We start from the raw sequence: 12,122 nt of genomic DNA, 5'->3' as shown, positions 1-12,122 counted from the left end.
TTGGTGGGTGCCCACAGATTTCTTCATAGTTTCTTCTTCTACTTTCAATCCTTTGTAATACCCTACTACAATAAAATGACAATGTTATAAACGTCAACTGTTTCTGGTGATGAACGTTATATTTCAGGTTTGGTGTTTTCCACGCTTTTAATTTGAGATTCTTTACACTGAGATATTGTATTTATCAATTAAAATGAACCTCATTGCTTCGAATTGGGCGAGTCGTTGAATCCTCACAGATTCGACCAATCAGAAGGGCCGTTCTTCTGTGATTGATATGCTGTCAGCGAATCACAGGCTTTGTTTTGGCTAAAGTCAGTCGAACGGAGCTACGTAGTCTGCTACGCGGAAACGCTCCAAACTTCCACCAACCTAAAGCTAACACAGAAAAAGGTGAGCATAATTTGAAATTAAAATAGAAATGGTTTTATATAAATTTCACTACTTATATATGCATCCGGCCAGTAACAGAGCGTGTTTTGGCTGGTGGTGCTGAGATTTAGCTGTGTGGTCGGTGTTGTGTCATTCTGAATAACAGGATTAACGCAATGAAAGCTAATATAACGTTACAGCTAATTAGCCCAGTGTAATCGGACTGTGCTTCCGTTAACCGACTTACCAGCCCGATAAACGCTTTAATTTAAATACATCTTCTCGTTAAAGTAAAAATATGTATAGTGACGTGCATTGTAAATATTTGAAGATAGCTCTAACAGTTCGCCCCTTAGCTCCCCAGCGTTTCCTGACAGCTAAGCTAATGTGAAATTGGCAGGATATTAACGCGAGGTTCTGTTCGTGACGCACAGTGTCCATAAGTTCAACGCGCCACTGTCGCACGAACACCGAACGGCATTAAAAAAAAGGGGGGGTTTTAAATTTGACCTTCTATGTGGAAAAATTCATACACGTTTAAGGATAAGTCTTCATCATTGGTGAATCAGAGGACGACGCTTTTAAATTCGGCGTTCCCGGTATTCTGCATTTTTAATCAGAACGTTTGATCTTTGGACAGGAGTTCACTATGTATTTATCAATCTACATTTATGCTGAAGCTATTGTGCAAGACGAAACATATGTGGACACCCAAACATTGCAGGCATGTTTGACTTTTGCGTATCTCATTAAAAAACATCGTCATTATTATTCATTTCTCTCTATAAAAGCTGCCATTCTTTTGCAGGAATCTGGTTGCATAGATTTTTTAATTAAAAGATTAACAAAGGTTCACATTTTTAAGCAAAACCCAAATGTGTAAGCACATTATTTCAAACATCGGTCTGTTAGTATAAATGATGAAGGACAAAATCCACAGTGCACATTGTGCAAGTTACTGTCTAACGCTCAGTTGATCAGACTTCCGTATTCTGACTAACAAATTTGAATAAATTACAAAATGCAAAACGTTTTACCACCACAACTTTTTTGTGCTTTCACACTGATCTGCTGCGCATTTGATTAAGTCATTTTAAAATGTAGAAATACTCAATATTGTTTTTCAAAAGCAGATTTTCACATGTGAGAAAGGGGAAGAACTACACTGCATTTAAGTCAGAGGTGGTACAACTTCTACTTTAATTGCTACGTGTTTTTGTTTGTTTTTTTTTTAATAAGAAAAATTTGGCATAATAAAAGTTATATATTTCCAACAATGTCACCAAAAACCTAGAACACGATGAGATGTTATGACAATGCTGTTATATGCGATTGCATTCAGCTGTACCTTTAACAAGTGCTTTTCAGGTGTATATTCATGGATGTTTTTCTTGATGTCTAGTGCTGTCACTCCACAGGCTTCTTTTAAAATGCCTCAGACTAACAAATCTGGAAGCAGTAGCTGTGTGCCAGGACTGGTATCTGCGCCGGACCAGGGTGAGCCCCCACCAGCATCAGTAGGTGCTAGGGCCCAGGAAGCTGATGAAGATGGAGGAGAAGGAGTCAGTACTGAAAATAAGGGCGAAACGGAGATCATTAAATCTCCCAGCGACCCAAAGACATACAGGTGGGGGATAAAAGTATCTGAATAGGAAATGTAACCAGGGAAAAAGTACAAAATCTCATGGAGTAGAAGTTTAAAATAGGATAGAATTTTAATACTCTAATAAAGTGATATAACTTATTGTTGTAACTTTACTGGACAGCAGTTGTAGCATCCAGAGATGTCTAGAAATAACTTTGACCCTATTTCCCTTTTGCCAGATATGTCGAGCTGAGTAATGGCCTACGAGCGCTCCTCATCTCTGACTTTAGTGTGGGGAGTGGGAAGGAGTGCTGTGAAAATGGAGAAGACAACCAAGAGAGAGAAAATGGGGATGAGCAGGAAGAGGGCGAAGAAGAAGGGGATTCTGGAGAGGGGTCAGAGGAGGACGAGGAGGAGAACGAGGAGGAAGAGCAGGACAGCGACTTTGATGAATTGGATGAGGAGAACACAGGGAAGAAGAAGAGGGGGTGCTCTGAGAAGCAGGTGAGAGATATAAAGATGAGTTTATTAACAGTAACAGAGGTGTGTGGTAGCAATGATGGAGTGTGTTTGTGTGACCTGTGACCTATGACCTGATATATCTCATTACTGTGTCCCACACAGATTCATTGTTTCCCAAAAACTATTAAGAGCACATCAGTGAGCCACATATTTTTTTTTTGGCTTGTTTCTTCATTATTATGAACTCGCATGCTTAGGTTTATTTTAGGTTGATCTCACATACGGCATCCTGCTGCCACAAATACTCACCGGAGCAATAAATATGAATTAATCTGCCACTGAAAATAGTCTCTTATGCATTTAAGTGACACATGCATTTCAGTTTTGTTTTTGTTTGTTTTTCTTTTCTTTTTTTTTTTTGGTGACTTAAACTTAAACTCATACAAAACTTTCTTCAGAGCGTAAGGAAACAAATTTGAGTCAAATATTATAGTGGCTGCATCTCAACCACTTTTGAGTTGAAATTAATTCTAACTTTGCCATAGGTGTGAATGTGAGTGTGATTGGTTGTGTGATCTGTGTACGTCTCTCAGTGTTGGACACGAGGTAGATTGGAGACCTGTGCAGGGTGAACCTCTACTCTCGCCCTGTGACAGCAGGGATAGGCTTCAGCCTCCCTACGACCCTGATAGGATAAGTGCTTACAGATAATGGATGGACACTTCTGATCACAGTACAATCATGATTTAGAATCTTTGCTAAAGGACATTTTGTTATCATTATCAAAATTTTTCTTGGGACATCCTGATAGTAGGACGGACTCGTTTTTCAGCATCACTCTGAAACAGGATGCTCATTTTTTGGAAAAAGACCCTTCTAGAGAATTTGATTTATGTGTAGGTCAAAGTACAGCCGGCCAGCAGAACTCTCCGGATCCTAACAGTAGCACTGGAGGCCAAAGCTGTGCCACCTAAAGGAGCTATATGGGATATAAGGCCCACATACAACAACTTCTATTTGTTTTAATTTAGAAAATGGGAGTTACAGGACATCTAGGCCTTTTTGTCTTTTAGGCAGGTCTAAAGTTTGACTGATTGTTTGGTTACATAGATAAATAGCTGGGTTTCATCTGTGTTGCAATGGAAATTTAGTATTTCCTAATAAAGGAGACATGTAAGTCAAAGAGCCCCGTGGAACTCCATAACTAACTTTTGTGTGTTTGGAAGATTCATAATTAACATGAAAAAAAAACTGTCTGATAGATAAAATTCTAAGCAGCCTATTGCAGTTACTTCAATCTTAATGACATTGTTCCAGTTTGTGTAATAAAATATGTGGTGAGTGGTAGGAACAGGACAAGTATAGGGAGGAGCTGGTTATGTGAAGGTTGGAGAAGATCATTAGGGACTTTGACCAGTGCTATTTGTGTACTGTGATGAACTCTAAATCCTGAATAAAAATCTTTAAACAAGTTATTCCTGCAGGTGGCCGCATAATTGCTTTGTAGCTACTTTTTTCAGAATTTTCGAAATAAAAGGAATATTAGACATTGGCCTGTAACTGGCTAAAACACCTGGATTACATAGCCTGTTAATGATGTTGGTGATCAAATCTAATATGCCCGTGTCTACAGCGTGTAAAGCATCTTTGGGACGTCTAGTCTGGATCAAGTCTAAGATTGATGGTTTAGATGAAGCAACAGTTAAAGTAAACTCAGTCAGATCTATGAGGAAGAAACGGTCTCAGCAGAAATGTCCCATCCCAGTTCTAGAGCTGTTGTACATATAGATAATCTGTGACAACTGGGAGAGAGATCTGGTCATTTATTTATTTATTTATTTATTTATTGGTTGGTTGGTTGGTTGGTTGGTTACAATTTTATTTGTAGGAAACTCATGAGGTCGTTGCTGCTAAGATTTAAGAGAAAAGTAGGCTCAACAAATCTGCACATACTCAGCCCTGCAAAGAAACATGCAGTTTTACTTCTTTTCCTCTTTTATTGACGAATAATATGCTTTAATATATTTTGAAACCGTTTTTCCAGGCTAAATAGGATTCTTCTAAATACTTCTTCTTTCCAGCTTTCATCTTCTCGGATTAACTTGGATTCTTTCCATTCGAAATAATGTATTGTCTAAGATTGTAAATTCAAATATCATTAAGAAATTGGCAGACAAAAGAGAATTACGGAGAAATACTGTAACATTTTTCAGTTTCTGTCAGTCCTGTCTGTCAGGACAAGGTGATTGGATTTTAAAGTATGTGTGTGTTTTTTGTGTGTGTCCAGGCAGCAGCTGCTCTGTGCATCAGTGTGGGGAGTTTCAGTGATCCGGACGACCTGCCCGGCCTCGCCCACTTCCTGGAGCACAGTGAGTCCATCAGAAGAATTCAAGTCGAAAAGAAGCAAAAAGTCTTCATATACATTTTTTTTTACAGCTGTCTGTCTTGATCCTGCAGCAGGAATTGAGAAGCCTGCATGTTTACAGTATGTGAGGGGACATGTGAATGTGTGATCACACAGGAAAAGACTTGCACTCTTGGTAAAGCATGAGCCAAGTATTAAATCTGAACTGCAGCTTTGTAACTGAGGAAAGTTAAAGGGGAAGTTGTTTGTGGTAACTGTTTCACAAAAAGTTGTGTTTGTCATTGAGGGGTATTTGGACAAAGTATTTTTGGATGCTTAACAAAAGATGATTCACTATACACAGTTACATTTTGAATCTAAAAGTGCATGTTGAGTGTGATATTAATATATGAATTCAGAATATTATTACAGTCAAAATATTATTGTGGATAATGTATTTTCATTCTTTATGCTTAGTTGTCAGAATACAGCTGTAGATATGTAGAATTTCTGTTGTGCATATCTGTGGCCATGTTAATATGGAAATTATATGGGAAAGTGTCACAATCAGTGCAGACAGAGAATCCTCTGAGCATCCTCTGAGTGACAGCGCCACTCTGTCGCTCTTTTGCACCAGCTTGCTAAGAGTATAAGGCCTGAAGCTTGTTGTAATCTTTGACGGTGACCTGACCTTTGAATCACATCGTAGAAATATAACTAGAAAAGCATTTCATCAACTCAGAAACAAGGCCTGTGTGCAGCAGGTCATCTCTATTCAGAAAGACTCAACATCCCTGCATCGGATCCACAAGCTTAGACCTACTCAGAAGCACGTTTGCTCTCAGGTTTACTCAGATTTGAATGGTACTGGACCAGAAAGTGTGTCCAACTATAATGGCTCTGTTCTGACACGAGGAAAAATTAATATTTGTGTATTGTCATTAACATGTAGCCAGTGGCAATTTAGCCTATATGAGCAAATACATTTCCAAAAATGTTATGCATCATTTATGTTGTTGTTATTTTGTCTGTTGCTCTGTTGTTTTATGCTTTTTTTTTAAATCTTCAAATCTTGATTTTATTATATATGAACTGTGGTATAGAAAGAAACTACAATTATTATTCCTCTGTTTTGCTGCTACAACACACACATTTGAAATCTTAGTTTCTTGTGTACATGTCTTAAAGACCAGCAGCAGCTGTGTTGTTTTGTTTGCTGTTATTCTCTGCTATTCCTTTATTTTTTTTCTTGCTTCTAAATCTCTTCTCTCTGATGTTCAGTGGTGTTTATGGGCAGTGAGAAATACCCGGCAGAGAACGGCTTTGACGCTTTTCTGAAGAAGCACGGTGGAAGTGACAACGCCTCCACCGACTGCGAGAGAACCATCTTCCAGTTTGATGTGCAGAGGAAGTATTTCAGAGAGGCACTTGAGAGGTGAGGCAGGAACCACAACCCCCATAAAACCACCAAAGTTCCTCTGCGGGTTTAGTTTGAAATCTTAGATGCAGACAAATTTCAAAATACAGTTATTACTGGAGATTTCAAGCAGATCTAGCATGTGACTGACGATGCATCGCAGGCTGGTGCACAGGGATTTTCAGTTTTCAGATCCTTTGTGTCTGTGCTGCAGGCAGGTCTTTGTGGGCCATCTGGCTCTGTGATGGGAGGTCAACCGGTTCATTAAAGATCACCATGAGTTCTTGGCCATTCTCCAGCTCATGTACTCTCAGTAGCCTTGCTGTTACTGTTTTTAGCCAAGTAGTCAGTGAGTCAGTGAACAGTCAGAAATGCAGACACTCATGTATGACTGTATGTTCAGGAGGTGTTTTCAGTTTGTCCGGGAAGCTTTGCTTGCTGACTAAGCACAAATGATTCTTTGGAATCTGTAAGATTTGTCAGCATATTTAAAGCAGCTACTCAAGTCTTTACTCTACACAATAAAATAGAGTATTGTAGTAATAAGAAAAATTATAGCTATTATAGTACTGTGGCACAGCTTTAGGGACTGATTGTTTCCCCATGTTCAGAATTCTAAGCCGTTAATGCTGCTCACAAATATGAAAACTTCAGAAAACCGAAGGAAATAATTTGCTCTGTCTTGTCAACCAAACACTGTTAGCATGGCAGCAGATTTCCTTCAAAGCATTTCAGACTAAACAAGATAAATCACACCAAACCTTTGCCAGAGAGCAGAGATGTGTTGAACTGGTTAGTAAAAGCTGTAATTACACTTTTTAAGTTGAGTAGGGAAGAAATGTGTTTCTTTGAAAACTGTTTAGGTTTCAACACTGTGTCTTTCTTACTTTTAAAAGTTTGCCCAGTTGTTTTCTTCTCTATAAAGACTGATTAATTGTATCAGGTGAAGATGTATTTCAGTCATGCTCTGTGTAAATAATTGTGTTTTTGTGCTTTTGTCATGTGCCTATAATGGTAAAAACTCAAGTTTGTTTGTTTTTTTTGAACTTGAAATAAGTGAGGATTAATGCTTTCATATCAATATCCCATCAACTATGTGGTAACAGACACTGCTCTGAATAGTTAACAACTCATTTTAAAAAAAAGTGCTTTATACAAAGATTGGTTTCTGTGAGTTAGTGAGTTCTGTTGGTTAATAATTGGCAGTCGTCCACAGACCACGGGGTCCCTCTTAGCTATGTGTTGAAGTGTCCTTGGGAAGGACACTGAACCCTAAGTTGCTCTAAGGTGGGCACCTCGCATGGCAGCCACTGCCACCGGTGTGTGAATGGGTGGAATATAGGTGACATTTACCAATTCGAGGGTGGAATAATTGAACATGTATAACACAGCGTTTAGCACATTTTACATATCAGGACCTCTCTAAAATTACTGCAAGTGTGTATGTGTGTGTTTCAGGTGGGCTCAGTTCTTCATTTGTCCTCTGATGATTGAGGACGCCATTGACAGAGAGGTGGAGGCAGTGGACAGTGGTGAGCGCACGACTTCACACGACTTCTGTGCTACGATATTCTTACTACACCAGTAACACACGGCATCGATTTAAGTGATGTTTACGTCAGGTTCAAACAAACGTCCAGACATTTTCACTGCAGTCGGACTTGATTTCTGTACACGGTACTTTTCTCTCTTCTTATGTCCTCTCATGACTTTGTTCAGAGTACCAGTTAGCAAGACCATCTGACTCACATCGCAAGGAGATGCTGTTTGGGAGCCTGGCTAAATCTGGACATCCTATGAGCAAGTTCTGTTGGGGTAAGAACATCACATACACGGCATTAAGGCTAAAGCTCATGTGGGCTCAGTTTGGTATTACAGCAGAACAACTACTAAGTGGCTTTGTCTTCTAAAAATACTAATGTTACTTTTATTAGCTTTCTACTTGATGTCAAAACGTATGTTGGAAAACCAGTTCTACATCATTGTTCGTCAGATGGTTAATGAAACAACCAGACACGCGGTTCCACATCCATTAACTGCCGTTAGGGTTCCGGCAGTTCCGCCCTCAGTTTACAGTGGTCAGTGGTTGCCTGCCTGAGGCTGAACAGAAAAGCTTTCTACTCTAGACCGAGGCAGAGGACTTCATCCAGCTCTTCACGACCTTCTCCCCAATGTTTCGCCTGCCGCCTCTTCACTAGCACCTGCAAAGGTCTAAAAGTACAGACACTAATAAAGTCACACTGGTTACCAGTTGTTACGGTTGCTGGAAAATATTTAAGCTGCACAGATACTTTAACTGCTTAGGAGATATTAACTTCGGGGTTTAGATTAAACCAAGGAACCTGATTGTGTCACACACAATCTATTTTCTTGCAGAGGCTATGGACAAACTTATAACATTACAATTAAAGCAAGGAAGCTCTTACTTTACCTGCAGATGTTGTACTTTATTTAGCAGATGGAAAAGCTAACAGCAAACAATAAAAGGGTTTAAAATGATCATATCAACAGTCGGGTATCTCAACTATCGTTTTACTCACAACCCCCTCGGTGTTCGAAGCAGGACGATAAAATCAAAAATGTAAATACTGTTTGGTGAAAGTCTCAGGTTGTAGCATGACCTGATCTTCTCTTTTGTGTTGGAGTCTCGTCTCCAGGACCGAGGGCCTAACTGCCCACGGCAGTCTCGCCTAATCAGGCGGATCCTGCAATGTCTCTCGTTGGTGTGACTGTAGCAAAAATCTTGATGCAGACTGACAGTTTGTCCCTGTCAAGCAGCAAAATCCTGGGTTTATTTCCTCTCTGTCTTGCATTAGCTAATGTTTACTTCACAATCTGATTAACCAAAATATGTGCTTCCACCTGCATATCTAAAACTTTTATCAGGTCAGGTCTCACCATGCACTGGTCATGCAGCACAGATTTAATCGCTACCATCATTCTATTTGAGTCGAGGTAGTTCCCTGTTTCTCTGGCTGTGTCTGTTACTTCCTCATTACAGCATTACACAATTACAGTTTAACAGTAAGTCAAAGACTGATGACACATAACATTTCAAATCTTTTAACCATTTTCCTATTTCTCTCAATATTTCATACGTTTATATTAGTACGAGTAAACTGCAATAATGAAACATTCAATAGTAGTCACACATCTTAATGGATACTCTTACTTACTTTATATCAAAATCGATCCACAGTGTTTTTCCCTGCATCTTGTGTTTTCTTCTGGCGATGTCATTCCAGGTATTAGAGAGACACAGCAGATGTATCTGTTCCGTTCTGGCTCGTTAGTTGTACAATGGGCTTGTCATGGTTCTTTTTCCTAGGTTGTCTTTTGCTCTGAGCTGGTTTTGGTAAAATCCCTGTTTGCAGTATAGCTTCTCTCACGCACACCAAACTCAAGCACAACATTCACACCAATGGTCAAAAAGAACAAACACACACAGAGAAAGACGACAATATGAAGACGGACACCTCATGCTGAATACACCTACATATCATACACGTATTGGTGTAAACTGTACTGTACTGATAAAAGCTCCTTTCACTTTGTCCAGTAATCAAATTTGCCTCATTTTTCTTTTTTAAACCTGATAATGCATCTTTCAAGCTGAGTCTTTATGTTATGTCACTCACCTACAGAGTTTGTTAATTGTAATATTTCATAGTTGTATTGTTGTTTCCTTCAGGTAACGCTCAGACATTAAAACACGAACCCAAAGGGAAACAGATCAACACTTACCACCGGCTCAGAGACTTCTGGAAGAGATATTACTCCGCACATTACATGACACTCGCAGTTCAGTCCAAAGGTACAGCACACACACACACACACACACACACACACTGCACCTCAGAGCTTGTCTCAACCTCGGAGGATCTTTTAAGATGTCTGCCGTGTCTTTGTACTGTTGAGAAGGTGATGTAAATGTTAAGTTTAACCTTGAATGTTCAATTTGACCAAAGATCTTAATGCTAACGTTAGCACGTGCACGTCAGTCTAAAGTCATGCTAAGCTGTGAGATGGGTTAGCTGCCTGTGTGGAAATGAAGAGCGGGAGAACTCTCTGGGCCTTCTTTAAAACCTGTTGACAGTGGTTTTTATCGTGTGCAGAGACTCTGGACACGCTGGAGCAGTGGGTCAGAGAGATCTTCATCAAAGTTCCCAACAAGTAAGAGGATGTAACACACCGAAACAAACAGACGCTTAATCAATCTGTGAGTGTGAATCTGGGCTTGTGTTTGAACAGTAACACAGCAAAACCACAGTGTAATGTGTGGTGTGTTCACACTACAGTGCATCTGTTCTCAAAACCTGCTACTATAAGTTCTTCAGATGTATATTTGTGTATATTATGTTTGTAGGAATTGTGGATGGTGTTTTGAACTGTCTCTCTTTGTTCCAGCGGTGAACCTCCACCCGACTTCTCTCACCTCCAGCAGCCGTTTGACACTCCAGCTTTCAACAAACTGTACAGAGGTCAGATTCTTCATCTTCTTCTTCGGTTTCTGCTTCTTGGTTAATTATTAATTCATAATAATTGCAGTTACAATGTTTGTTTGTATAAAGTAATTCAAAGGCAGGTGTTTTGCTTGTTTTTACCTAAATTTTAAATTCAGTGATTATGATAGAAGATTTTTTTTGTGTGTGTTTACACATGTCGACGTCTTAACGTTTGGTTTGCAGTGGTCCCTGTGAGAAAAGTTCATGCTCTGTCCATCAGCTGGGCTGTGCCCCCTCAGGGAAAACACTACAGGTGAGTCCAGTGCTCAATGTTTCCTTTACTGAGTAGCTGAACAAATTTGCTGCTAAAGCGTTTGGCTGCCAGGAAGCAGTTGCCAAGCAACGCATTTGCTAATCAATTGTCCAGGGAAAATAAAAACTGAATAAAGATGTTTATGAACTTTTTTTTCACTAATCCAGTCGTCAGTTTTCGTGCTGCTTATCTAGGTCTAGGAAACAGCAGCTTGATGAGAGCATGGGCCCCTACATCCCCACACATTGTGGTTTTGGGTTCTTTGTTGTGTTTTTTTTGGTGGTGTCACATAACTTTGTGGTTGTTAGGAATCTCTTTGACGTTGTTTCTGTCTTATTGTTGTCTTTTAATTGAGCTCTGTGACTTTCAAACAAGGAATATTACCTTTGGGACAAATGTGCCCACACATTTTTCCAGCTCCGTTTGGTACTGAGTGATGTGTTTAGGTTTGTTTTTTGTGTGACGAAACCAGACTGGTACATGTGACGTGTCGCCCACACATATGACAGGCCTGCTATATTTAGTTCAGATTTGCATTTTACTGACTGATGTAAAGTGAGTTTTTATAAATCTGTAAACCTTGATACAGTTTCACAATGATTCTCTGACTTTGTCGCCCCTTAAATATCCAAACATTATTCATTGTGAAGCTGTGGCTTCTTCTGTTCTTTATTAAACCCTGACTAACTGAATGTTGTTGTTTGTGATTTCTGTCAGGGTGAAGCCTCTTCACTACATGTCCTGGTTGATTGGACACGAAGGGACCGGCAGCATCCTGTCTCTGCTCAGGAAAAAGTCAGAGCCCCCAAAAAATCCCTGTATGTGTTACCTCCTGGGAGTAAATAAGAGCAGAGGATTTGCATAAACTGTGTGTTTGTATGTTCTCAGGTGCTGGGCTCTGGCTCTGTTTGGAGGAAACAGTGAGACCGGTTTCGACCAGAACACCACCTACTCCATCTTCTCCATCTCCATCACCCTCACTGACCAGGGCTATCAGAACTTCTACCAGGTCGACACACACACACACACACACACACACACACACACACACTATTGTAATGTATGATCTGTCCATATCACTAGTTTGTTTGAGAGACAATATTGTTTGTACCTCCTACCAACTTACGTTTAATTTCTATAAATAATAAAATGAGCATGAATAATTAGTCGATTAATCATCATTA

General features: G+C 39.7%; 1 protein-coding gene across 2 annotated transcripts in view; it reads left to right on the top strand.

Moving 5' to 3' along the window:
• The first annotated feature begins 299 nt into the window (after positions 1 to 299).
• nrd1b (nardilysin b (N-arginine dibasic convertase)) overlaps positions 300 to 12,122 on the top strand; it is a 24,012-nt gene continuing 12,189 nt past the window's right edge. The window contains exons 1-13 of one of the 2 annotated variants that reach the window (XM_067512032.1): positions 300 to 393; positions 1,775 to 1,999; positions 2,197 to 2,461; positions 4,707 to 4,788; positions 6,045 to 6,198; positions 7,639 to 7,712; positions 7,900 to 7,995; positions 9,872 to 9,994; positions 10,296 to 10,353; positions 10,588 to 10,661; positions 10,869 to 10,938; positions 11,656 to 11,733; positions 11,827 to 11,947. In XM_067512032.1, the coding sequence (XP_067368133.1) occupies positions 1,803 to 1,999; positions 2,197 to 2,461; positions 4,707 to 4,788; positions 6,045 to 6,198; positions 7,639 to 7,712; positions 7,900 to 7,995; positions 9,872 to 9,994; positions 10,296 to 10,353; positions 10,588 to 10,661; positions 10,869 to 10,938; positions 11,656 to 11,733; positions 11,827 to 11,947 (1,392 nt within the window). In that variant the 5' untranslated portion in view covers positions 300 to 393; positions 1,775 to 1,802. The remainder of the gene's footprint in view (positions 394 to 1,774; positions 2,000 to 2,196; positions 2,462 to 4,706; positions 4,789 to 6,044; positions 6,199 to 7,638; positions 7,713 to 7,899; positions 7,996 to 9,871; positions 9,995 to 10,295; positions 10,354 to 10,587; positions 10,662 to 10,868; positions 10,939 to 11,655; positions 11,734 to 11,826; positions 11,948 to 12,122) is intronic. The other variant, XM_067512033.1, reaches the window with a different exon arrangement.

Source organism: Channa argus, chromosome 8, assembly GCF_033026475.1.
Source record: "Channa argus isolate prfri chromosome 8, Channa argus male v1.0, whole genome shotgun sequence".
Lineage (NCBI taxonomy): Eukaryota > Metazoa > Chordata > Actinopteri > Anabantiformes > Channidae > Channa > Channa argus.
This window is presented reverse-complemented; position numbering and strand designations above follow the sequence as displayed.